Source organism: Fusarium keratoplasticum, chromosome 9, assembly GCF_025433545.1.
Source record: "Fusarium keratoplasticum isolate Fu6.1 chromosome 9, whole genome shotgun sequence".
Taxonomy (NCBI): domain Eukaryota; kingdom Fungi; phylum Ascomycota; class Sordariomycetes; order Hypocreales; family Nectriaceae; genus Fusarium; species Fusarium keratoplasticum.
This window is the reverse complement of record NC_070537.1, coordinates 527,649-552,782: the sequence shown is the minus strand read 5'-3', so window position 1 is coordinate 552,782 and position 25,134 is coordinate 527,649. Positions and strand designations below refer to the sequence as shown.

The 25,134-nt window shown below is 52.7% G+C and overlaps 8 protein-coding genes across 8 annotated transcripts; 4 read left to right on the top strand and 4 right to left on the bottom strand.

Moving 5' to 3' along the window:
• Nucleotides 1–743: 743 nt before the first annotated feature.
• On the top strand, nt 744–2,407 carry NCS57_01106400 (F-box domain-containing protein; the record flags this gene model as incomplete). The annotated part of the gene is made up of 2 exons (XM_053060786.1): nt 744–855; nt 924–2,407. The coding sequence occupies 2 exons, from the start codon at nt 744–746 to the stop codon at nt 2,405–2,407; spliced, it is 1,596 nt and encodes a 531-aa protein (XP_052909172.1).
• Nucleotides 2,408–2,759: 352 nt separating this feature from the next.
• NCS57_01106300 (CTP-transf-like domain-containing protein) lies at nt 2,760–3,953 on the bottom strand (the record flags this gene model as incomplete). Its single annotated transcript, XM_053060785.1, has 1 exon — nt 2,760–3,953. The coding sequence occupies one exon, from the start codon at nt 3,951–3,953 to the stop codon at nt 2,760–2,762; it is 1,194 nt and encodes a 397-aa protein (XP_052909171.1).
• A 674-nt stretch (nt 3,954–4,627) lies between these two features.
• Nucleotides 4,628–5,228, bottom strand: NCS57_01106200 (uncharacterized protein; the record flags this gene model as incomplete). The annotated part of the gene is made up of 3 exons (XM_053060784.1): nt 4,628–4,694; nt 4,748–5,094; nt 5,151–5,228. 3 exons carry the CDS (start codon nt 5,226–5,228, stop codon nt 4,628–4,630), a joined length of 492 nt encoding a protein of 163 aa, XP_052909170.1.
• A 1,221-nt stretch (nt 5,229–6,449) lies between these two features.
• Nucleotides 6,450–10,768, top strand: NCS57_01106100 (uncharacterized protein; the record flags this gene model as incomplete). Its single annotated transcript, XM_053060783.1, has 3 exons — nt 6,450–6,919; nt 6,970–7,630; nt 7,685–10,768. 3 exons carry the CDS (start codon nt 6,450–6,452, stop codon nt 10,766–10,768), a joined length of 4,215 nt encoding a protein of 1,404 aa, XP_052909169.1.
• A 671-nt stretch (nt 10,769–11,439) lies between these two features.
• On the top strand, nt 11,440–12,926 carry NCS57_01106000 (uncharacterized protein; the record flags this gene model as incomplete). Its single annotated transcript, XM_053060782.1, has 2 exons — nt 11,440–11,520; nt 11,586–12,926. The coding sequence occupies 2 exons, from the start codon at nt 11,440–11,442 to the stop codon at nt 12,924–12,926; spliced, it is 1,422 nt and encodes a 473-aa protein (XP_052909168.1).
• A 357-nt stretch (nt 12,927–13,283) lies between these two features.
• On the bottom strand, nt 13,284–17,512 carry NCS57_01105900 (Calcium-transporting ATPase; the record flags this gene model as incomplete). Its single annotated transcript, XM_053060781.1, has 2 exons — nt 14,560–17,512; nt 13,284–14,513 (listed from the first exon to the last, which is right to left on the bottom strand). Exons 1-2 carry the CDS (start codon nt 17,176–17,178, stop codon nt 13,284–13,286), a joined length of 3,849 nt encoding a protein of 1,282 aa, XP_052909167.1. The 5' UTR covers nt 17,179–17,512.
• Nucleotides 17,513–19,704: 2,192 nt separating this feature from the next.
• Nucleotides 19,705–21,063, top strand: NCS57_01105800 (uncharacterized protein; the record flags this gene model as incomplete). The annotated part of the gene is made up of 3 exons (XM_053060780.1): nt 19,705–19,836; nt 19,892–20,672; nt 20,723–21,063. 3 exons carry the CDS (start codon nt 19,705–19,707, stop codon nt 21,061–21,063), a joined length of 1,254 nt encoding a protein of 417 aa, XP_052909166.1.
• Nucleotides 21,064–21,540: 477 nt separating this feature from the next.
• On the bottom strand, nt 21,541–23,886 carry NCS57_01105700 (Protein kinase domain-containing protein; the record flags this gene model as incomplete). Its single annotated transcript, XM_053060779.1, has 3 exons — nt 21,541–22,232; nt 22,285–23,777; nt 23,840–23,886. The coding sequence occupies 3 exons, from the start codon at nt 23,884–23,886 to the stop codon at nt 21,541–21,543; spliced, it is 2,232 nt and encodes a 743-aa protein (XP_052909165.1).
• Between the last annotated feature and the right edge of the window lie 1,248 nt (nt 23,887–25,134).

The window sequence follows — 25,134 nt, the reverse complement described above, 5'->3', positions numbered from 1 at the left end:
AGCTTCGAGGCGTGTGGATTAAGTTGTAGGCGTGAGATTGTAAGCAGAAGGATTAAGATGTGATTATGAGCCTCTCAGTCGCTGAGTATTAAAGATATGGCGCAAAGTAGGAAAGGAGGCGAAAGATGAAGGTATTCCCATGTGGTGATGAAGCTCAGATGACGTCGACAAGTGGCTCACGAGACTGCGATCGACGATATGACGGGCGAAACAACGTTCTTGGGGATGACACTCAAGACGCAATAGACATTATGTTGGACCAAACCAGAGATCAGGGCACGTTTGCAAGGACGGGCGGGATGACCTGATGACAAAGGGGCAAATTTGGTGTTTGTTGTTTCTGGCGCTTCGAGATGTCCGGCCCAAAGCCGTTTAGTTGGGTACGTACCGGGGGGGAGCAACCGAGGCGGCGGCGTTTACTAAAACTGCAGTATAAACATTGCACAGCACAACAGTTGACATAAATAGTAGTGAGACCTTTGTGCAAGTCTCCACATAATATGCGTTCTTATTTTTGGACAGGTTCGTCAGCGTTAGGTGCCGGCGTCGGAGCCCGCAGGTGCCGACCCCCGCTATATTGTCCTCCGTGCATCCTCCCGTGATATCACCACCTCAGCTTCACCACACCTAAACAAGAATCCCCCCTCGCTTCTTTTTCATCTTGGCATCCGGGAATAAACACTCTTTTTCCTCCTTAGAAAAGCTCCCCGCGACCCTGCTACAGCTGCCATCGTCAACTAAAAATGTCGGATCCCAGCGACCCTGCGTCCGTGCCCCCTGGACCATCTGCGATACCTCGGTCTGCGACGCCCAGCCTTTGCCCAGACTTGCTTGGGGAAGGATCAAACCCCACCGGTAGGTTTCGATGCGACGCTGCTTCTGATTGGGGTCTATCTCTTATCACCAGCTAACCCGTTCAGTAGATGACGGGAATCCATCAGAGTCGCATTCATCAACGTTCGGGGCCTGCCTCCTTCTGGATCTTCCCTCAGAGCTCATAACCACCATCCTCTCTCACCTCTCACCTTTGGAACTCATAGGTATATCCGAAACATGCCGCGAGCTTCGCGAGCACGCGCTATCCGATGTTCTCTGGCACCCTCTTGTCCAGGAAAACGTCCCTGACGTTACGCTCACTAGTCCTCACCCATGCAGCAGCTATTATGAGCTGTACGTCGCTCACGACCGTCTGTGGTTTCTCCCCCGCCACAAGATCTGGTTCTGTGATCGCGATCTCACTGGAAGGGTTATGCTTGTCCGGTATGACCCTCGCCGTGGATGCATCGAGGGCTACCAACTACTCGCGGCCCGTGGACGGCCTGACTATTTCCAGTGGGAAGGCCATCCCAACGTTGTGATCCACGATTTCAACCCTCAGGTCAAGCTTCATCTCGACAAACCTCTCCTGCAATTCCATGCCAACGTGGAGACGGACGTGAGCAGGTTCTTTAGCCGCCCTGACGCTAACCGATATGCGGATGAGATGCCCATGGCGCTGGAGGATCGTGTCGACGGCATGTTTAGCAACTTTATGCTCGCGCATGAGCTGGAAAGGGATATAAGTGACGAGATGATTTCTGAGCGCTTCCCCTACAGTCAAGTATGGCCACCCCCTGCGATCCCTTCGGATCATCGCACTCGTGGTCAACCAAACTTTGTCGTCACTGGCTTGCCCTTCTCTGCCCCGTACGACAGGCCCAAGAGAAGGGACGAGGTATCGGAAAAGTTGTTTCACATTCGCCAGTGGATGGAGATGGCTGGCGGCATGACTCGCCTTGGTCGGGCTGCAGGGTTGACTGGCATCGTCAACGTCTTGCGCGAGTTGCACCCAGCAGCTGTTGGCGGTTTACCTGGGATGCATGTTGGCGAAGAGTTGATCACGTATTCGACACTCGACCCGAAGCTGTATACGCCGACGCCGTTGAAGCCGTGGAGGGGAATCTATGCTGGCGACTACAGCACTCACGGATGCGAGTTCTTGCTCGTACATCAGCCAGATGATGACGATGACGAGCTCTTGACGGACGAAGCGCTGGGTATCGTCCGCTTTGAGGTAGAGTCGGATCAGGAATGGGAGAAGAGAAAGGCCGTGGCTCGCACCCACCGAGGACGACTAGAAGCCATCAAACTCACCGGCGACCCCAACGTACCACGCGGCGAGATCTCGTTTGTTGCAGAGGATCTCGGACCAGGAGGTTTCGTCGGCGAAGCAAATGATCCGCACTTTGGCGGTGCGAGGATCGTCAACAGCAGGGGGCACGTCTCCGACACGGGCTTCACCTCGAGCAGTTATATCGACGGTCAGCTCATCCTCGTCAGCCATGACCGGTTGGCTCATCATTGGATTGAGTTTGGGCATGTGAGTTGCTTCCAGAGGGTGGACATTGATCAGTTTTTGAGCGTGTGAGCGGGATTGTATTGACTATTTGGTGTGATGGTCACATAATACGCCCAGTCTCATGATGGGTTTGATGGGCTTATTGAGTACAAGTAGTACGGAGAGGTCAGGGGGCAAGTCTCTAGGAGAATGCTGGTCTATTCAAGGCTCCACGAAGAAACGATTCGAACCGTAATAACATGTAATTAATGAAACTGTCTCAAGTACTATGGCCTTGTATGAATTCTATTCCTAGGGGTGACTGGTCTCGTTTATCAACTCGTAGGCTAATAAGATATGGCGACTATAAACAGCTCCAACGAGCCCAACAATGCCCGTCTTCCTGGTCACTCTCTTCAAATAATTAATCACCCATCATCCCTCATGACTGTCTTTTGGCCTCAGCCCTCTGCTGTCTAATAGTCGTACTACTAATCTTTGCCGCAAAATCCTCCGTCTTGCTAATATCACCCTCCCCAACCTCTGTCGCATCCAGCACGTCAATCTCAAACACCTCTAGGGGCCTCCACCCTTTCTCCGCCCTGCGATCGTTGATCGCTTTCCCTCCGCTCCGCGTCTCTGCGGACACAACGATGGCGTCGGCGTCTTCCTCGTGGATTGGTGGGCCGAAGGGGTCGCGGAGGATTATGCATCGGACGAGGATCCTGCCCTCGCGGAGGGAGGCTACTAGTTCGCCGGGTTTGGATGTTGTTGGGGGTTGAGGTGCTGTTGTGTCGTACTCTAGCAGTGTGCTTAGGAAGGAGAGAACTGTTTGTACACGGTCGTCCCAGGATTGAAGCTCTTCGGCGTATTTTTTCTTAGCGAGGAGTTCGTCGCTCGATATGCCGATGATGAGGGTGCACGTCTCGGTCGACTTTTTATCCGGGATTGCCAGGAGGAGGGCGGAAGCGTGAAGGAGGAGCTTGTGACCTGGGTGAAGATGGTCGAAAGTCCCGCCTAGACAGACAGTCTTGAAGCCTTTCTGGAGGTCTGATGATAGAGTGCCGGGTTCTGTCGTCAAACTGATGCCGCCTTCGATAGCCACGAGCTGACTCTGTGTAAACGTCTGCTTTCCCTCGGCGAACTTGAGAAACAGGGATAGCAGCTCGTAGCCCGCTTCGCAGCTTGGATGGTAGACAGTCTTCCAGGGTCTCCTCTTTGTCGCAAAAGCAGCAAGGTCCAACACAGCAGTGCAGTTGGCCTCATAGCCGCCATCAAAGTCGGGCTCATACCGTCTGCCATGGCCATGATCAACAAGAACGACCCTAACATCCACACTCCCTACCCCAGCTCCAACATCAACCGGAATGTCCTCATTGGCGCAAATGACGGATACGAGGGTGTACAGGCCTGCCAGGAGAGACTGCGCCGTGGACCAACGGATAGACTTGACGCGCGGGGCTGGACCCTCAAGGAGTGGGAGGGTGAGGGCGATGACGAGGGTTTGAGGCGTGGGAGATGATTTGAGCTTGAGGAGGAGGGAGGTTAGGGTGTCGCGGTATGCGGCGGAGAGTGTTATGGGGGATGAGGGACGGGGTGGTGATGGGAGGAGGAGGAGGGATGGTGTAGATGACATGATGGGCAAGGTTTGACTTGAACTATCGAAGTTGGGTCTAGGTGAAGGAATTTCTCGTTCTAGAAACTCAAGTGCAAGTAACTGATAGAGAAGAGGGCGCTTGAATGAGAAATTGCACGTATTGTTCAATTCATGATGAGAGGTCAAGAGTTGTTGTCGCGACAGATGTTCACTGCGAATTGAAGCCGAGGTTGTACCCCGCTATTATCATTACGTGTACTTGCATGGCATTCCTTGAGTTCCAGGCTGCGGATGCAAGCAAGCAGACAACAAGGACTTTGCATAGACTCTAAAACGTGCTTGTTTGGATTCAGGTTCAGAACTTTGTAGATGTGATTGCTAAAAAGCCATTGGCTGGCACACGGATTGCATAGGCAAAGGGACCAGCTTAGAGCCAATTTCTTGGTATATTTTGCAAAGGGTATCACAGAATGATCCAGAAGATTGCAACCCATCAGACTCTATACCTAGAGCATTTCATGCTCCCATTCAGATACAATGCAATGTCATCAAGATATCCCTTTTGACGTCCCGCGTCTGTACCCTGGACCCGTCCTTTTTCTCTCTTCTCGTGGCGTGATCCGGCCTGGGCCAGAGCTGTCGGCGCATGGCCCAGCGTTGGTCGTAGTTTTTCCTTTTTACTTGTTTTTTCGTGTGGTGCGTTGGTGGTGGTTTTACTTGGACTTGGCCTTTTCAGCCTGGGCTTGCTCGTAGATCCAGTCGTTCAGACCAGCACGGTTTCTAAACCACAGCGTTAGAATCTCTCAAAGGAACAGATGTCAGTGATTACTTACCGTGCAATCTCAAGAGCATAAAACTGCATCCTCGGCACAAAAATAGCCGTATCCTCCTCATACTCAACCTTGGGGCTGTTCCTGACCATGGTTCCAAAGTTGTAATCGTCAACCGTCTTCTCATACGCCATCATGAACTTGCGCCAGCGCTCCTTTCCGCTCTTGCTCTTCATCTCGTCCTCGTTCACGGTGGCGGCGGGGTCGAACTCGGGAAAGGCCTCCTTGAGGTGCTCCATGATCTCGTCGTCGATCTTTGTCAGGCGGAGGGTGGAGCCGCGGACGCGCTCGAGGATGGCCCAGTAGGTTTGCATGTGCTGGACGGCCTTGACTGCGAACTGCTTCTCGATCTGCAAAAGTGTCAGTTTGCGGTTTTGTGAACGTGGTGCTGCTGGTGGGGGCTTACGTCTTCGTTGTTGCCGGCGTTTTCGGCGTCAAAGTTCTTGGGGATTTGCCCGCCGGCCATGCTATCGAGAGGATCCATCTTGATGTTTTAGCTGTAGCTCAGCTTGTGCGTGTAGTGATAATTGAATGTGAGGTTATCGTTCAAGTTGTCGTTGGGCAAAAACCTTGAACGTGGGGCAGATGTTTGATGGAGGGGCAGAGGAAGAGGAAGATGTGGGGGGATGATATCAGCGCATAGTGCATGCGCCTATCAACACTGTCTCCCTGACACTGTGTAAATGGTGCCTGCGAGAAGTTGGTGGATGCTTCATGTTTCTGGTAGCAAACTCCAGCATCATCTCGTCTTGCCTTCCGCTGTCACATTTGCCTTGAGTTTTTTGTATCGTGTACATCGGGTACTATCATTCTTTATCAGAGGCCTCCGTTTCGCATCTAGTGATGTGACTTCAGCTAGCAACACCGATCGTCGGGTCAAAGAGTGGCGAACATCACCAGGAACCTCATATTGCAGCCTCTACTAAGAGCACCGTCATTAACGACTTATGCCACATTTTATGGTCTCGACCGCTATCTATGGTCTCGATTGCTATCCGAGAAATCATTGATTAATCTCACAGTTGCTTACACATCTTTCCGTCCAATATCTCCATGCACCGTTGAGTGCCATCAACACAGCGTTACGCATTTCAGTTCGCGATCGCTATTACCAGCTGCAAGGGGGCGTTGGCCTGACTTACAGGCATCTCCTGATACATGGGCCAAATTCGACCTATCAGATCTTCTACATAGTGTGGTTGAGGTCAAGCGTGCCTCCTGTGCTCAAGCAAGGGGCTGCAACACCATGGCCAACACCACTCAAACTAATAGCCTACTGACATCGGGTCGGCTCGTCGGGATTTCCAAGCCCCCGAACCTTTCACCAAAAGCATCAATACTTCCCAGTTCGGCAGGTCGCCAGCTCGGGGCTTCTATCCTCCCGCTTCCGTGTGTGATATCACCGTTGGCAGCCTGAACAATATTTCCAACTCGCTTAGGAAGAACAATACTAACGCATCCTCATTATAGTCTGTGCGCAACTTCAACCTGAGTTTGGCAGCATACACCCATGTCATGCTTGATATTGTTCTTTGTTCTCCTACCAACCCGGGCAACATATCTGCGTCGTCATGTCGGCTACTGAAATGTCTTTCATCGCGCTTCAACTTCTGCTCTTCATGATTTTTATCTTTGACCCAGATTGAATTCCTCCAAATGATTGCTGCTGAGACGCCTTGCTCTTAAGAAGATGCGCGACATCGACATGGCTAATATGGATTCTCAATCTCCTATCAATACGGACTCTCCCAACTCCAACCCTCCAGCCCAACAGGCCCCCAAATCATCATGGCGACAACTCTTCCTCTTCACCAGAAAATCCCACACAGGTGCCCTCATCGCCGCCCTAATAGCAGCTGTCTTCACAGCCGCCTTCAAGACCGTGCTCGCCGTCATCCTCGGCAAGATCTTTGATGTCATTGCAGGTTTCGGAAACGGCTCCCTCAGCAAGTCCGAGACCTTGTCCGACATCTCCATGTGGTCTCTTGTTCTCCTCGGCCTTGGAATCGGCAACTGGATCGCTAGTACCGCTTTCCTTGCACTCTGGGTGGTCTTTGGGGAGTTACAGGCTTGCAGTGTTCGGCGGGACATGTTTGCTAGTTTGTTGTCGAAGGATATGGCTTGGTTTGATGCACAAACGGAGGGAATTTCTAGTCTTCTTATTCGGATTCAGACGTGAGGAACTCTGTCATCTACCCTTCATCCCAGGCTAACATGTTTGACAGACAAACTCGAGAGCTTCAGCTTGCAACCTCCCAAGTTCTAGGCCTTCTCGTCTGTGACCTCATCACATCCCTAGGTTCTCTCGGAATCGCCCTCTACTACTCCTGGAAACTCACATTGGTACTCCTAGCCACTCTACCAATCTCAGCCATCATCCTCTCGCTCGCCACACAAAGACTCGAACCCGCCATCCAAGGCCAAAAACGAGAAATGGCAGCTGCTTCAAAGTTTGCCGTCGCTTCGATTACCGCCATCGATCTCGTCAAGGTGTTCAACGGGTATGATCAGGAGGTGTGGCAGTACTATCCTGCCATCAAGGCCGCGGCGAAGCATTACCTCGTTCAAGCACAATGCAACGCGATACAGATGGGCTACGTCGCCTTCTGGGTTGTGACAATGTTTGTCATCGGATTCTGGTATGGTGTTGTTCTTGTCAATGATGGTCTTCCGCCAGGATATGTGTTGACGACCTTTTACGCCACTCTCGCATCGTTTCAAGGCATTGAGGCTTTGATGCCGCAGTGGTTGGTCATTGCAAAGGGCATGTCGGCTGGCGGGTTCCTGTCGAGCATCACATTGGACTTGATGGGTGGTCGGTCTGTCAAGACCATGACTGGCTCGTTGAAGCCAGAGAGTTGCAGCGGTGATATCGAGCTCAACAACGTGAGATGCATTCCCCTTGACAGCTTCTATCTTACGAGTACTAATTGAGTCTAGGTGAGCTTCGCATACCCTTCAAATCCAAACCAAAAAGTGCTGAACCAGTCCGACTTCTTCTTTCCTGCCGGAGAATTAACTTACATCGTCGGGAGGAGTGGTTCTGGGAAGAGTACACTCGGCAACCTCATAGTCGGCTTCTACGAACCAACAACTGGCCAAGTTCAAGTCGACAATCACCCCCTACAAGTTCTCGATCGACAGTGGCTACGCGAGAACATCACCTTGATTCAGCAATCCAGCATTCTTTTCAACGAAACATTCTTCAAGAACGTGGCATTCGGCCATAGTAACCCCGATGAGGCGACGCGATCCGAGGTGATCAGTGCCTGTGACGCAGCACTACTTCAATCTACACTTGCAACACTTCCTGGGGGAGTTGATACATATGTCGGCGCTGATGGCTACAACTTGAGCGGCGGACAGAAGCAGCGGTTAGCACTCGCCAGGGCCCGACTTCGAGATCCTCCTGTGCTCATCCTTGATGAAATCACGAGTGGTTTGGACCAGGTCAGCAGAGCTCTCATCATGGACGCTATCCGAGACTGGCGACGCGGCAAGACGACAATCATTATTACGCACGATGTGTCCCAAATCGAGCCTAATGACTTTATCTACGTGATGGACAATGCGTCTCTTGTCCAGGAGGGCTTCAGGCGAGACTTGGAACGACAAATTGACGGCGTCTTTGCCACGCTTGCATCAATCATACCAGGCGAACCGGAGACGCCCATAGAAATCACCATCACATCCCCCGAAACACCCATCTCCCCAGTATTTCCTCTACCAACAAAAGCATCAAGGCTCTCTCAGTTGCTCGTCGGAGAACTAGAGAGACGGTCCCTCAGTCCGGCCCCAACCGGCCTATCACGACCTGTATCGCTGGGAGCAAGCACAGCAGCAGCTCTTCGACTCAAGACAGCTCAGATCTGGGAATCCGAGACTCCCCTGGAACTTGAGCGGCCAAAGTCGGTAGCCATCAGCTCACCGACGGCGATATCTGAGAAGTATAGTATAGCACTTAGGAGTCATAGCAGCATGGACGCCATTGACGCTTTGGAATCAGAAGACCCGACAGTTGATGAGCCGCGGTATCTGTTTGGAGGAGCCGATCGTCGCAAGAATAGGTCGAAACTCAGGCTGGCCAGGATCGACGAAAAGACTGCTGCAGACGGCACCGGCAGCGAAGCTAAGGACCTTCCTCCGCCAATGTCCCTGGTGGCCATTCTGAAAACCGTTTGGCCCGCGCTCGGATCTCGACATCGGATCATTCTCATCCTTGGAGTCTTGACGTGCTTTGTTGGAGCTGGAGCCATTCCCACGTTTGCGTATTGCTTCGCACAGCTCCTAGGAGTCATGTGGTCGTCCGGAAACAAGTTGGCTGAAGGACGGAAATGGGCCATCTACCTCATCATCAACGCCGTCGCCGACGGATTGTGCACTGGCGGTGGTCGCTATCTCCTCGAAGTTGTCGGCCAAGCCTGGGTCAACACCATCCGCGTAGAGGCGCTCAAAAGAATCCTCCGACAGCCCAGACCATGGTTCGACAGATCGCGCAACTCTCCCGGTCGCATCAATGAGTGTATGGATAGGAACGCCGAGGAGATGCGCAACATTGTCGGCCGGTTCGTACCCATCGTCATCGTCGTGACTGCCATGATCTCGGTGGCCGTCATCTGGGCGATGGTCGTGTCTTGGAAGCTGACTCTCGTGGCACTCGCTCCTTTGCCGGTCGTTATGGGCTCCGTCAAGGGATATACGATTGTGAGCGGAAAGTGGGAGGTGAACTGCAACAAGGGGGCTGAAGATTCGAGTGCGACTTTGACAGAGATATTTCTCAACATTCGAGTCGTGAGAGCGCTCACGTTGGAAAAGTACATGAGCAACAAGTACTTCAAGACTGTCATCCACACTCTTGGCCTCGGGAAGAAGAGAGCGGGATACACAAGTCCCTTATTTGGACTGTACCAGTCGCTCAACTATCCCCTTACCGCGCTCGTCTTCTACTATGGAACGGTGCTGCTGGCGTCTAAGCAGCAGATCACAGCAACGGCCGTGGTGCAGGTGGTGAACCTCCTCTTGTTCAGCATAGGCACGTCGACAAGCATCCTCAGCACGATCCCGCAGGTGACGATGGCTCAAGCAACGGCAGCTCAGATGCTGGGTTACGCTAACATGCGTGTGCCACTGTCAGCAGAGAACCAGGCAATGCAGAAGCCAAGTACACCACTACCAGTGCAGTTCAACCATCTCGGATTCTCGTACAAGCCGGGTTGTGAACGACCAGTCTTGCGGGGGTTGTCGTTTGATGTGCATGCTGGAGATTGTCTGGCCATCGTGGGTCGTTCTGGCTGTGGCAAGTCGACTGTCATTTCGATGTTGCTGGGCCTTTATGAACCTTTGCAGCCCATAATCCTAAGGGCGGCATCACCGCTCACTTTTGCTGGCATCTCATATGCTGACGTCGATATCGAGCATCTCCGGTCGATGATGGGATACGTGCCGCAAACACCATTCCTATTTCCAGCCACCATCGCCGAGAACATTGCCTATGGTCTTGGTGAGCTCTCCCCATTACGACGGATCCAGAACCTCATATCTGCAGCGCAAGCAGCTGGTCTTCATGAGTTCATTGTGTCACTACCAGAAGGATACAACACAAGGGTCGGTGATGGCGGACAGGCCCTTTCAGGCGGACAAGCACAACGGTTGAGTATCGCACACGCTCTAGCCAGGAATCCACTCCTCCTCGTCCTAGACGAACCTACCAGCGCACTCGACGCAGAAAGCTCCGAGATGATTCGACAGACGATGCAGAAACTAGCCGACAAGTCGAGACGGAACCGCGGTGGAATGGCAATCGTGGTGGTGACACATAGCAAGGAGATGATGGCGATTGCAGACCGGATCGTGGTGCTTGAAGATGGAGTCAAGGTTGAGGAAGGGACATATCATGGATTGATGCACGCAAGAGGGCCTTTTGCGCATTTGGTAGGTAGCGGAAGCTGGACGGGAGATGAATCGTCGAAAGCTAGTGGTAGTGGCGGAGGGTTTCCTGGTGTAAGCGGCGATGAAAAGCAGTAATTTTGAGGGTCGTGATAGCGGATAACGTCGATATTAGTGGTGTTGAAAAATTTCCTTGGATATCAATCATACAATCATTCAATGATTGTCTCGAGTCGTTGCATCTTGTACCACCTTGATTGATAATGCAACATCCATCGGCACCGCATCCGTAGCGAATCTATAAATCGCCACCGTGTCGTTGGTTGCGTCTCCGTGGTGGTTCGCGCGGACTCACGGGCAAAGGGAGAGGACCGAAAGAGGCCCTTTCCTAATGTATTCCCTGGTCACGGGATTCGAGGGTCGGGATGCTGATGTAACTCCTCCGAAACCACTTAAGAAGAGGGAAGCCCCCGATACCCGCGGGGAAACCCACTTCCCGGATTAGTGATCTCCAGTCTCTTTCACACTTACAGTGACACCAAACAAAGGCCAGCAAATACCAAACATTAACATCCATTCTAGGCTGCTCAACAGTGCGACCACTTGGAGAAGCACGTGCATTTTTTAATACATTCGATGCTGAGTAATTGATTTGCCCGCCTGAGGAAAGAGCGATTGGTTTACTTGTCGACGACGCGCCCTTTGATATCGGATGTTCAAGTCCGGACATCATCTCTCACCTTCACAACGCCAGACACGCTCACATACTCACTCAATCATATCAACGACAAATACATCCAATCGCCTAGATGTCAGATAAGCCTCTTCCCGCCAAGCGGCGGGGCCGTCCCTCTTCCAACACCCAAGAAGTCGATGAAGCAACTCTCAAGGTAAAATCCTCCGTCAACAAAAATCCTCCGTTTCCTTCGGTGGATATTCAAACTTACACATACAGGCCCGTCGCGAGCGCAACCGTGAAGCTCAAAACATCTTTCGCAGGCGTAGACAAGCCGCAGAGGCTGCGCAGGCAAAGCGCGTGCGTCGCCTAGAAGAGGTGGTGGAGGAGATGAGCTCCATATTCATGGCTTTTTTCGACGAGGTGCTCGAGACCGAGGCCGTGCTAAAGAGTCAGCCCGTCCTTGTCGGGAGTCTGAGGAGGTCCATGGCTAGGATCTTGAAGTTGGCGCATGAGGTCGTTGGGCCGGATGAAGGGTGTGAGGGCGTCATGATGAGTGCGCTGCCGACGAGGGAGAAGAGCGATGAGGACGAGGACGAGGACGAGGCGATGGAAGTGGAGGGGAACAGGGAGGAGGAACCGACGAGGTCGACTTCGGAAACTTTGAGCACGTCTCCTGATTCCAACGACGACACCACGACGACTTCGGATTCATCGCAGTCTTCAGCTCTAACCGTTCCCCCCAAAACACCACAACCAAGCTTCATGCTCCAAGACCACCCCTTTCTCAAACCCTCCCCTCCTCCGCAGCCCTTTGGCTTCACACCATCCACGCCCATACCCATACCCCCTCAAATCTTTGCCAACGGCTGGATAGGAAATACACCCGCAACACCAATGCGCAGGATCGACTTTGTCCCCTCACCGTCTTCCCCTCTATCTCAAGATTCCTTCACTTACCGCCTCGCCAGGGCTGCACTCACAGTCGCATACCTCTTCCTCAGCAATGACCCGCACATCCGCTCCATCACAGCCCCCGAAGCTCGTCTCTTCAGCAACCCCCTCCGCGGCAAGGCAAGAGACGAGATGCTAACCCGCCTCCGCTGGCTCCTCGGTCCCGGTCGCCCCGAGATGTACCGAGTCGTCGACCTCCCCTACGGCCGCTACGGTCCCCACGTCTACTCGCGCGCAGAGCTCAACCCCCAGACTGTAGAGGACGTCGGCTGGCCCTGGCCTTCAAAGCCCGCAGGTTCACAACTCTCCGGCCTAAGCAGATTCTTCAGCATCATTGGCGTCGAAAAGCAGCTCCTCGCCCTGGGCGCAAGGGTAATCGACCACGAGACCTTGGAACTCAACCTGACCAGTCCGCCATTCGCCCATTGCCTCACGGATCCCGGCGCGGAGCAACCCGCGAGCTGGAGCTTCGTCAACTGCTTCCCCTTCCCAGCCCAGCAGCAGCAAACCAAGTCCAAGTCAAAGTCCGACATGGCCATAGTGAGGCTTAGCGCCGGAAAGCTCGTGTCAAGTCTGGCGCTAAGGGCCGTGTGCCTCATGCGAGGGCCGGGGTTTCCGAGGGACGAGATTGGGAGTGCTATCGAGGAAGCCATCATCACGACATGACAAGAGGTGGCATCAAATATGGAATCAAGAGCGAGGAATTAGATGGAAGGCGTTGGAGGATCAAGACAAAGGATACTTGGATGGATCGGAATGACCAGGCTCATCTCAACTAAACGGGCTTCATGAAAGACAGCATATTCAACACGGCATTTATTTATTAGGTGGCAGTGGAATTATTGATTGATTCCTTGGCTATTAAACAATCGCAACCTGTATATTGGTATCTTGGTTCCCTCTGTTTTGTCCGTCATAACGTCGTAACCCGTCATATCAGTACAATTATATGCACATGTCCGGTATATATCCTCCTCTTTCTGTCCTGTAAGATCCAGTCAAACAGATGGTGAGCTTGATCCCTCATCTTCTCTTAGATCTCAACAGTGCTTCCCATGTAAAATGCCTCCTCCACGACTGCTGCTGTTGCTGTTGCTGCTGCTGTTGGCGAGGTTGTTGTTGCGCTTCTCGTCGTGGTCCTCGAAGCGATTGCCTTCTCGAAGGTTGCGGCCGCCGAGCCTTGTTCAATGCCACAAATCTCATAAACCGGGCATCTTGGCTTGGTGGTATCGTCGTACCATCGCTCGTTCTCAAAATGGGGTCGTCCTTGAGTGTCTTTGGGTGAAGCTCCAGAGTTGCACCAGCATATTCTCGTCCCAACTTGGCTGCCTCCACAAGACCAAGCAGGTCTATCTCTCTGGGCTGCTTTTCCGTCTCCTGGGCTTTTCTCCTCCTGTCTGAGCTCTCTAGTGCCTCCCTCTGCTCCGCCGTCATAGGGGTCTCATCCTCTTCGGGTCCAGGCGTCAAGTGCATCCTGTGGAGAATGTTTTCCACGTGTCCCATCTCTTGGGGCCCTTGTTGCTGTTGCTGTTGCTCTTCATCTGTCTTCTTGCGCCTGCCACAGCAAAACATCTTCGAGAGGAACGCACGAAGTGGTCTCCAGACGGCGTACCACGCGTGCGAGATCATGGTGAATAGATCTTGAACGATGCTATCCGGGATTTGGCGAATCAACGCACCCAATGGAATCGACATGATACCAAACAGCAAGCTCCATCCCCATTGGGCACCTGTAAGCGGACTGGTGTCGAACGCTTCACCACCCTTAAAAATGATGACGAACTGACCCGCCACCGTGATGAGTTGCACTCCAATGAACCATGGATTGCGCAGGATCCCCTGGTAATAGATATCGAGTTTGTTGTCTACCCGGCGGCAGTTGTGCTGGTTGAAGAACTGCATCCACACATAGATGTTGAGCACCAGAGTCTGAAGCTTCTCGATCTCAAACTCGGTGTCGGGGTTGAACAAGTCCCATCCGGCGTAATGCACAGTGAAGACGACTGCCAGCTGGTACATGGCTTGGCCCAGGATCATCTTCCACATGGTGATGCTGACAATAGGGGCGTTGCGAGGCTCGGGCTTCCGCTTCAAGAAATCCGGTGACGGATGGTCGGTGGCATAACCAAGCGAGGCGAAGATATCCATGATGAGGTTGATCCAGAGCAGCTGAACCACAGTAAAGATGGCATCACCAACGAGCTCGGAAACAACCGTGATGATGCCTGCAGTGATGTTGATAGTGAATTGGAACTGACCATCATTAGTCTGGCACTGATAGAGCAAACGAGAATCTTACCTGGCAGAACTTCTTGACCGCATCGTTGACTGTTCTTCCCCAGGCCAGAGCCTTGACAATTGACGCAAAGTTGTCGTCGAGCAGGATAATCGAAGCCGCTTCCTTGGCCACTTCTGTGCCTTGGATGCCCATTGCAAATCCAACATCCGCAGCCTTGAGAGCCAGGGCATCGTTAGTACCGTCACCTGTCACCGCAACCGTCTCGTTCATGCGCTTCAGATGAGATACGAGAAGCAGCTTATCCTCGGGGCTCGATCGAGCAAGAACTTGTAGCCGTGGGATGACGGCGTCCAGCTGCTCTGGAGACAGATCTCGAAACGTAGGTCCGTCCATAGCAATACCACCAGCCGTGTAGATGCCGCACTCGGCCGCTATCGCCTTGGCCGTCAAGAAGTTATCTCCCGTGACCATGCGAACAAAGACTCCAGCAGCTTGGCACTGTCGAACAGACTCAACAACCTCGGGGCGAAGGGGATCGCGAATTCCAAACACGCCAATACAGATCAGTCCAGAGGCTAGCCATTCGAGGTTGATGGCGTCCGGATCATCCTCGGGGCCCTCGAAGATGTCCTCTTCGCTGAAATCCCGATAGGCCAAGGCCACCGGTCGCAGCATTCTGCAAGCGTAGTCCTGGATGGTGTTGCGAAGGCTTTCACGATCTGTCTCTGACATGCGGACAATGGGTGTTCTGAAGGTGGGATCCGACACAATGAAGGCACTATACTCCAAGACAACCTCTGCGGCACCCTTGACCAATAGTCGATATCGACCATTGGGGAGCTTGATGAGAACTGCCATCCATTTCCGAGACGAGTCAAAGGGAAGAATGGCGATGATTGGGCTGTTGGCTCTCTCCTCAGCCAAGCAATCCATACCCAAGTGTTCACGGCTAAATTGCAGTAGAGCTGTCTCAGTGCTTGAGCCCACAAAGGCCATGGAGCCAGAGTCGTCGTTCTCAAATGCTGTCGAGTTCAGCGCGATACTGTCCTTGATCAACCTCTTCGATTCTGGTGACAATGACTTTGCAAGATCCACCGAGCTGTCACACTTGATGGTCGAGGCGCGGGACATGGACGTATCGGGGTCAGGGGCGCCAAGGTCGGTATCGTCAAAGTAGGACTCGAGGCCGATGCGTCCAACAACAACAGTCATCTTGTTCTGGGTGAGAGTGCCTGTCTTGTCGGAGCAAACACAGGTTGCATTGCCCATGATCTCGCATGATCGGATCAGCCGCACCAGATTGTTGTCTCTAAGCATACGCTTTGCTGCAAAGGCTAGCGCGATCGTGACATTCAAAGCCAGACCCTCAGGAACAGTGATAACAACGACCGTGATAGACAGGATTAGCACATGCAAGAAATCCTCGGCCTTGTCGGAGGGGCCCCCTGTCAGGTCCTTCAGCCTGATCATGAAGCGGATGAACAAGATCAGGAAGAAAAGGGATCCAGCAATAGCGCCGATGACGATGAGCTGTTTACCAAGGCGGCCGAGCTTGGCCTGTAGTGGCGTCTCCTGGACATCGTCTCTCAGAGACATGAGAACGCGGCCGTAGGTAGAGTTGACACCGACAGCTGTGACAAGATAATGGCCTACTCCACTGGCAACAGTAGTTCCGCTCAGGATGAATGGGTCGGCCTGGACTGTGTGGAATGGATCATAGTGGTTCGGGACAGATTTGTGAACAAGGTCTGACTCTCCAGATATGGCGGATTCGTTCATCTGAAGGCTCGAGGCTTGAACAAGAACACCATCCACGGCCACCACGTCACCAGCTTCGAGATGCATGATATCACCGACGACGACATCATACACAGATATGCGCTTCAGCCTGCCCGAACGCATAACCGTAACATCTCTTTGCTGCTTGCGTTCATTGACCTTTTTGAACTTATGGTTCTTTTGCCAGTCGGTAGCAGCGCTAGCGATTATGATGACGAGGATAGCAACAACGATGGTGACACCATCCACCCATTCAACGCGCGAAGCATCAATTGACTTGTCGACCGACTGGTAGATGCCGATGGCGAGCGATATGGAAGCCGAGATGGTGAGCAAGATGATCAGTTTGTCGTTGAACGCTATCCAAAGTAGCCTCAAGAAAGATTTCTGGGCTATTTGGGGAAGACGATTAACACCAAACACTCGTTTTCGGTCGGCATAGTGATTATCGCGATGTTCGAAAAGGCCATTGGGGAGTAGCGGCGACGGCGGGGGAGGCGAGGCTGCTGAGAGAACAGGAGGTCGTTCTAGGCGGCCAGAGGCCACAGCCTCGTCAAAGGTAACGGTGCCATCGAGGGTCGTCTCGTCGGCACTGAGACCGGATGATATGTCGGTGCGCAGACCTGCAGCCAAGCCCAACAATCCGCCAAAGGCGCGAAGCGCGGGAAGACTCCTTGCAGTCACGAGTTTGTGAAGCTGCGTAGGAGTAAAGGCAAAATTGTTCCCCTGAATAGGTTCATCGTCGCCGAAGTCGAGGGAGGCGTTGTCGTCGTTGGTGAGCTGAGAGGTTATCTGGTCGTCGGTCTCGGGTTGGAGTTGGAGATGGTATCGAGCACCCTCAATTGATGATTCGCCGGAGCCGCCATGGCGTTGATCAGGAGCAGATGTGATTTCGTCCATAGATGAAGAACACAGAACGAAGTCAGAAAAGGAAGCACCAGAAGCCGGGTTGGGCGCTGTGCCACGGGGAAAAGAGAGGGAGAGAGGCCAAAAAAGAGAGGAGAGAACGGAGTCGGATCGCGACCGTTGACTGTGGAGGAAGCGCTGGAACCGGCCGCGTGGGGGGGTTGGTGTCGGACCGGAAGGGAGCAGCGGGCTCTGTCTACCCCAAATCAGTTCAAGCGTCAATAAAGAGCAGCAGGAGAATAAAGAACCTTAAGAGAACTTCGTCATTTGCAGGCCGGCCCCACTGCGGAATGACCTGGAGAGCGTCTCTGACTGGCTGGTGATGGTGATGCCCTTGTTGACAGGCAATGAGGATGGTCCAGCTAATGCCAGGTTATCCGCTATGTACGGTTCCCCCAGTAAGAAAAGCCGGAGAAACCTCGCACGTCGACGCTATTCGTCTGCCCTGCAACACACAGGACGACAGTCTGTGGATCAGTGCTGCTTGGTGGGTTGAGAGTTAATCAGTGCACCATTTCCATGGGTCGCTGTCCGTCATCTCGGGGACGCCGAAGCAGAAGCCGCGCAGGCCCTGGATTCTGGTCTTTTTGATCCTCTTGGCCTGCTCGTTGTGATGTTTGGTTTTCTTGGCTGCTGCATATTGTGCCGATCAAGAGAAAGAGGCCGACCTAGCGCATGCGGCATGTCAGCGTCGTCGTCATCAGGCTTGGCGGCGGAGAGTCGTGTATCTGGATATCATCTCAACAGAGCGAAAGATGATGTGAGGAGCCGGCCGAAGGTGCCGAGAAGCCTCGACGTCTGGTGATTTGAGGTGCGTCTTGCGCAGTGAGAGTGCCTCCTTCCTGAGTAAGATTTGGCAAAGCTGGGCAAAGTCTTGGCGCTGAGGGATGCCAAGAGTCCAGTCTGGTGGCAACGGTCGTGCCTTCCTCAGAAAGTCCAACTACCGATTCTTGATTCTTGCTCCAGTCCTGCCGCACTGACCATATTGTGAATATCCAAGATGGGTAATAGGACAATTGTATGGGCCCTCGTCTATTTTCAATATGTCTATTAAGGGCAGTAGTTGAAATGAGGTCGATATTAACATCCATGAACCTCAGGATTTAGATACAGGGGAGAGGTATCCAGTGGAAGCCCGCCGTTGGCCGTTGGAGGCAGGGACAAAGCTACAGGGCGCCTGCCGGCACTCAAATCCAACAGCAAGGAAAGTGCATCCCACAGCATAAAAAACTCGTCAAAAGAGCAAGAAACACAGACACAAACCACGTGCCCCCAGCACAAAAGTCCACTCCCTCCGCTCCATCCCGAAACAACCTCATGATTCTCGTGGGGAGGCCTCACACTCACACATGGACATGGACACATCCGCTCGCGCGTCCACCCACAAACCACCAAATGCAGAGCGTACACGGGCACAACAACGTACAACAAATGTCATGATTGCTACCTTGTTCTCTTTTTCCTCACTTTGCACCACCTTCGTATTCGGCACACAGAACACTCAAGACATCCATTAGCATTGTTCTTGATGTCTTCTCGTGCGTTATGAATTGTTCATTGACCAGGGTCCTCCAAGACTCGTCTCGTCTGCAGTAGCCAATTGACTCTCCCCCCTCTTGATTCGATCGCTTCGGTACCCTGCCGGCCGAGACATGCTACCCCCGGATCGCTTTGTCGATTCGGCGAGTGCCATTTCCAGGGGCTTCGAGTTACACGGGAGACGATCGGGAAGCCGACTCTTGACGTATTGTCTTGCAGAGGCCTTAACGGGAAACTTGTTCAGCTTTGGGAGCTGCGAGGTCCACAATCAAGTGTTTGTCCGGCTGTACGAGGAACCTGAAGTTGTCATGGCTCAACAAGACGTCCAAGACAAGTTCGACTCATGTCCAAGTCCGGTCCCTGCTTCGCGAAACTCAGGGTCCTCAGCGGTCACATTCCCCAGCTAGTTCCCGAATATCGATCGCATGTCAAGACATGGCGATGTCTTTCGCTTCCGTCTGGTATGTGCATGGTGTCTTGTATCAGCTTGTTTGTACATGAGATTCTTGGTGATAAAACTAGCAACCTCACAAGGCTTTGGTGTTACTTCTGGTTTGACCTCAATCCCCAAACCATTCGGATATTGACAATCCAGGCAATGGCTTTCCGTCAAGTCCCATCATTGTCCTTCGTTCACTCCACTTTATCCCGATCCCTATCCACAATCTCGGGTATGGTTTGTTGACGGTCTTGAAGTTAAGATTCAGTATCACTTGTCTCATTTTACTCCCATTCCTGGAGTCCCATCCACCGGATCTTCCCTCATGGTCTAGTCTGACAAGACATTGTTTCCCACATGGCTCTCCCCAGGCAGAAGGTCTCATGTATGACCCGTCTACGCCAAGAGTCTCAGAGTCTTGGTGTTTTGACATGGACGCTCCTCTTCAATCCGTCTATCGACAAAGATTAAAGAGTGCACCAGCCGCGCTCGAGGTCGAAAGAATCCTCTCAGGGCCCGCAGGAAACTAGCATGTCGACACAATGCAGCTCTTAGGATTCCTCTTAGTGATGGTCTACCCAATGTTACTCGTTCCTGGGACACAGGCCCGACCGCATTCCTTTACATCCAGGTCAGAGGAACTGATTGCCCCCAAAGTGATGATCATATCAATGGTTCGTCGTTCCTACCTCGGCGTTATAGCACTTCTTTGCTCATCCGTCTTGACAGTGGTCCCCAGAGGCTGATGTTTGGTACGACCGTCTACCAGACTCAGGCCTTGGTAACTTGACTTCGTCATGCTATCACTCCCCTGGGCTGTCTATGCTCTTCCCATCGACTTGCTGTATAGAAGGCGGTGCCATCTGCCTGCAGACCGTCGGCGAGGGGGAGATCAACTCTGCGGCATCGCTCATGGCCCTTGTTTTGTCACCTAGATTCGACCTCAGCAAGACCTACTTTCTCCTCGCCGGGATAGCCGGTGTCAATCCCAAACATGGGACTCTGGGCACCGTGGCCTTGGCTCATTACTCTGTCCAGGTCGCTCTCCAGTACGAGATCGATCCTAGGTCCCTCCCCTCCAATTTTCCCACGGGCTACATCTCGTATGGCCGCAATCAGCCTCACGAGTATCCTTTCATCACATACGGGACTGAAGTATTTGAGCTCAACGCCCGGCTTCAAGATGAGGCCTATGATCTTGCTTCCAAAGCAGAACTGTCAGACGCCGATGGGCCGCGACAGTACCGTTCCCTGTATGTCCGCATGGGCGAGTCATACATGGCCGCTTCGCAACCACCAAGTGTTGTAAGGTGTGACACAGCTACCAGCGATGTGTACTACTCCGGAAGCAGGCTCTCAGAGGCATTTGAGAATACGACTTCAGTCTGGACCAACGGGACTGGGATCTATTGCATGAGTGCACAGGAAGACAACGCATTACTCGAGGTCTTGGTCAGGGCTGCAATTGAGAAGCTCGTTGACTTTGAGAGGGTCATTGTCCTCCGAAGCGGTATGGCTCTCACCTTGTTCTACACGAAAATGTCTTGCTGACAACCTCAGGCTCCAACTTTGACCGCGCCCCTCTTAACCGATCCGACCTCGAGCACCTCACGGATTCTCAGCAGAACGGCTTCTCTATCGCCATCGACAACATATACAATGTTGGCGTCAAGATTGTCGAGGGCATCGTCGAAAACTGGGACTGCAAGTTCAAGGGTGGCGTCAAAGCGGAAAATTACGTGGGGGACATCTTTGGCAGCCTGGGGGGAGAGCCAGACTTTGGGTTTGGAAGCCTCACCCGTGGAGAACGTGTCGCTCCTGATGGCAAGGATACTACTTTGGCGATGAAGGAGATGGACAGACGGAAGATCTTGACTCAAAAGTCGTTGAGAAAGGTTTAATTCGGGTGATGTAATGTTGGCCGCGAGGTCGGTACGCGCCCGAAGCGTTGCGATTGGAGTGGTCCGCTTTCATTTATGGTTTAATGCGTTTGCCTGCTGAATTCATATCCTGTATTAATAGTTCAAGATGTTATGATAGCTTTCGAGACTGAGCTGGGATGGTTCCCAGACAACATGGATAATCTGTGAAAGATGAACAAAGGAGCACCCATGGCAGCAATATCGAAAGACAGGCATTGAACATGTATTTTATTCACCATGGTAGACGTTATAACTATTTTAATCCCAACTTATGCACCCCCAATAATGATCCCCCTTTCCATCACCATGTACAACCTTGTAAATCTAGCCCAGTTGAACCCTCCCGCGCCAACTCTCTCGTGTACCTAGTTGTAGCATCCAAAGAAACCAATCGCTCAAGAGAACCCCATCATAATACACTGTTCTTTTTTAATAGTCATTCTTCATGAGATACCATCACCACTCTGGCTGTGTCCATTCCTCCTGCTGAGGGGCAGCACAGAAATTGTCCCACCCAGACGCAATCCAGAGCAGAGTAAAGTGAAGACCCAGCAAGGTCAAACTCGTTCCTAAGCCCCAGGCCCGCGGTCCGCTTGTAAAGTAATCTCTTGATGCTGGTAGATAGCTCGTTATCCGAGGTAGACCGAGGTCCAGGGCCGCGACGGCCACTAGGGGAATAGCAATGTTGAGCTGCACCATAAAGGGCCAGCAGGGGCGTGTCAAGGAAGTGATTTTGACAGCAAAGAGACCCAGGCGGATGATGTAGCTCAGGAGAGGCAAGCTCGGTCCTGCCATAGCAACAATCTGAAGGAGATACATGCGCAGCCTGTCTCTCAAGGCGTTGGAGATAGTAGTTGGAGGCGCCAACAGCAGTGGGGGGCTCTGCGAGCTCCTCCTCTCGTTCAACTCTGGCACTTCAGGGGCGTCTCTCACAGTGGCCACGATAGAACTACGACGGTGGCCTTCTTGGCTGCGAGAAAGAACCATAGAGTGTGCGGTACGATGACGAGAGACAGATTGTCGGTTCGGATCCAGACGAGAGCTCTGTGTGCTCTTGGACGGCGACAAGTCTCGCGAGGTAGGCCGAGCCAAAGCCCCAAGCTCCTCAAACTTATCCGCTGTGCTCGAGTGGTGACGGTGCCGGGAACCTACATGACAGTAAGGGCAAAGCTTGTTAGGAAGTAAGACTACGGAGCTTACCGGTGACTGGGGTACCCGGGGGAGCGGGCGAGTCAAGATTTTGGACTCGGCTTCCATTCAGGCCAAGTCCAGGGGCGGCTTCTTCCCTTACCCCATTGTCAAAGCTCATTGACTCTCTCATGCTCATGACCTTGAGCACCTCGTTGGCGCTGGGCCTTTCGGCGGGGTTCAACGACAAGAGCCTCTTGAGGAGCTGATAGAGCTTGGAGGGAAGGTCTGGGCGTTCGCGTCGCTCATCCTGGAAACCCTTCCACTGAGTGATCTCTGCTCTAAGCTCATCGACATCCTCAAGCTCTTCCTGGAGGGCATTCGCGCTCTTATAAGGAAGCCTTCCGAAACACATGAAATACAAAATCATGCCGAGCGAAAAGATATCGGACTTTGTGGTGAAGTTTGCGTAGCGTCCTGTGACCGGATCCAGTCTGAGCACTTCCGGGGCGCAGTAGGATATTGTTCCAGTGGTCCCGGATGAGTTGCGGACAACATTCTCAGGCTGGACTTCACCAAAGTCACTGATCAGGCAGGTGAGTCTGCTACCCTCGTGGTGCAATAGACAATTGCTCGGCTTGAGGTCGCGGTGGATGTAGCTGGCAGCGTGGAGATATGCCACGCCAGAGGTGATATCTCTGAAGAGTGAGTAAATCTCATCAAAGGATAGCTGGCGGTTGCCATGAAAGAGGTCCACGGGAGGGTCGAGCTGGCCCTTGGATCTTCGGCGCATTTGGGCCTTGAGCTCTTCTTTGGTGGCCTCGCGAGGCGCCCCGCCGACAATGTACTGGTGAAGATCGCCACCATTGCAGTACTGCTGAAGAATGAAGGCACAGGCTACACTGGGCCCGAAACGAGTGAGCTGGAAGTCCTCCAACCAGACATGTCGGTACGACACAAGATTTGGGTGGGAGAGCTTGGCAAGCAGCTCGACTTCAATGAGAACCTTTTCAAGCCAAGCATGGTCGTCTCCGACCGGGACTCGTTTGCAGGCAAACTGACCCAGTGGGCAGCCGTCAATCTGGTGGCGCACAAGTAGGACGACTCCCTTGCCTCCTCGGCCCAACTCACGTTCTTCGACAAAGAAGGAATTAAAGTAATTAGGACTGAATGCGTTTCTTCGAATTCGGCTGCCCTCGGTATGCACAACACCAGGTGTACTCGAGAGGAACTCGGCGTTGCCGTCGTGGAGCTCGGGAGACGGCGAGGTTGGACTTGGAGAGCTACCAGCAGCGCCGAGGGTAGGCCCAAAGAGTCTCCTCACAGGGCTCGGAGGTGCATGTTCTGGAGTCGTATCGGTGTTCGCGTTGACAGCGCGAAGCATGCGAAAGTAGTCGGGGTCGACATAGCTCTCTCGACGAGGGCCAAAGGAACGATCAAAGGTGCGATCATCGGACGAGTCAGGACGGGTAAGCGGCTGATGACATGTCGGACACTCTGTAACGGCGCGGATTTCGAGACGATGAGACTGAGAGTCGCGGACGACAATGGCGTTGTGGTGGCGGCTGCAGAGGTCAGCAGGCGTTGGAGTCAAAGAGCAATGCGAGGTAAGGTTACTATGACGTACAGGACGATCTCCCGGCCCTCATGGGGCTGGTAGGGAATCAGCGACATTTTCTCGAGGCAGAAGCATCAAATTGAGGAGAAAGCATCGCAGTCATTATGCGCCGAGGGCAAGATGACGGGCGATGATAGAGGCGGAGGGGGGTTTATGGTGGGAGAGCTTTGGAGGAGGTGCAAGAGGAGGGTTTCTCAGGTGTGAAGCTCGGAAGAGGTGGTGGTGTTTAGTGGCTGCTGACTACCTACCTAGGGAGGAGCACAAGGGACCTAGGTAACATGCCCTGGGGATACACCACCACGTAGTAATATCCGACAGGTCGGATGAGAGGTGAGTGATGCAAATGAATGTGTGTTTCTTTGAGGAGTTTTCTTTGTTTCTGCTGTCAAAGTTGAATATTTCAGTGCTCGTACAAGTTGTGCGCTGCAGGGTAAAGCGAACTGGTTGGAAACTCTCAGTGGGCTTATGACAGAATATGGTACTAGGAGAGGTTCCGAGCTGCTATTTTGCCGCTGCAGTCCTGGAATATGGCCTCCATCAAGCCGAATTCTGTTATTAAAAAAGAACAGAAAAAGAACTACAGCCCATTGCCTTAGAATAGAAAGCATACGTGCAAAGAGAAAAACATGGCAAAAAAATTGGTAGCTTCTCTTTGAAGAGCGTGTCATCCTTAGTGCAGGGGCCATGCTACTACAAAGTTGTTAGATGTGGGATTCGAACACTCGAACTGGAGAAACTTACATCTTCTCTGTATCGTTATAAATAGACCATTTGCCCGAAGGCGAAATTCTTCTGCGTAAAATTAGCTTATAGACCTCCGTGGGGAAGCACCGGCCTGCTAGGCTGACTCAGCAGTTCTTTCCCGTCGTTCCAGAAACCTGCCAGCCTCTCCCTTGCAAGCCCATTCACTCACAAAAGAAAGCATCGATGTCACAGAAGCAAATCTACCCGGGACCCGCCACATGATGCCTTCTGAATACAGCAAACCGCGGAATTCTCGAAACTCGAAACTTGGAAGCGCCCTCCAAGCCTGGATTGTTGCTCACAACGGCCGTCTCTGGCAAACGACGGAGGAAACAAGCGTTGTCACAGAGCAAACGGGCTTTACGAAGTTACAAATCAACAACTGGTTCGCCCCTCGACGGAAGGACGCGAGACTTGCGTTGGAACGCACGCTGTTGGAAAACCCTCAAGAGTTCATGTCAGGGTACAGCGTCGATGCGGCCAAGACTCTCAAGCATTTCTTCGCTACTGTTAAAGAGTATGGCTACCTCCCCGAGGCAGGCAAAACCTTGATCGCAGAG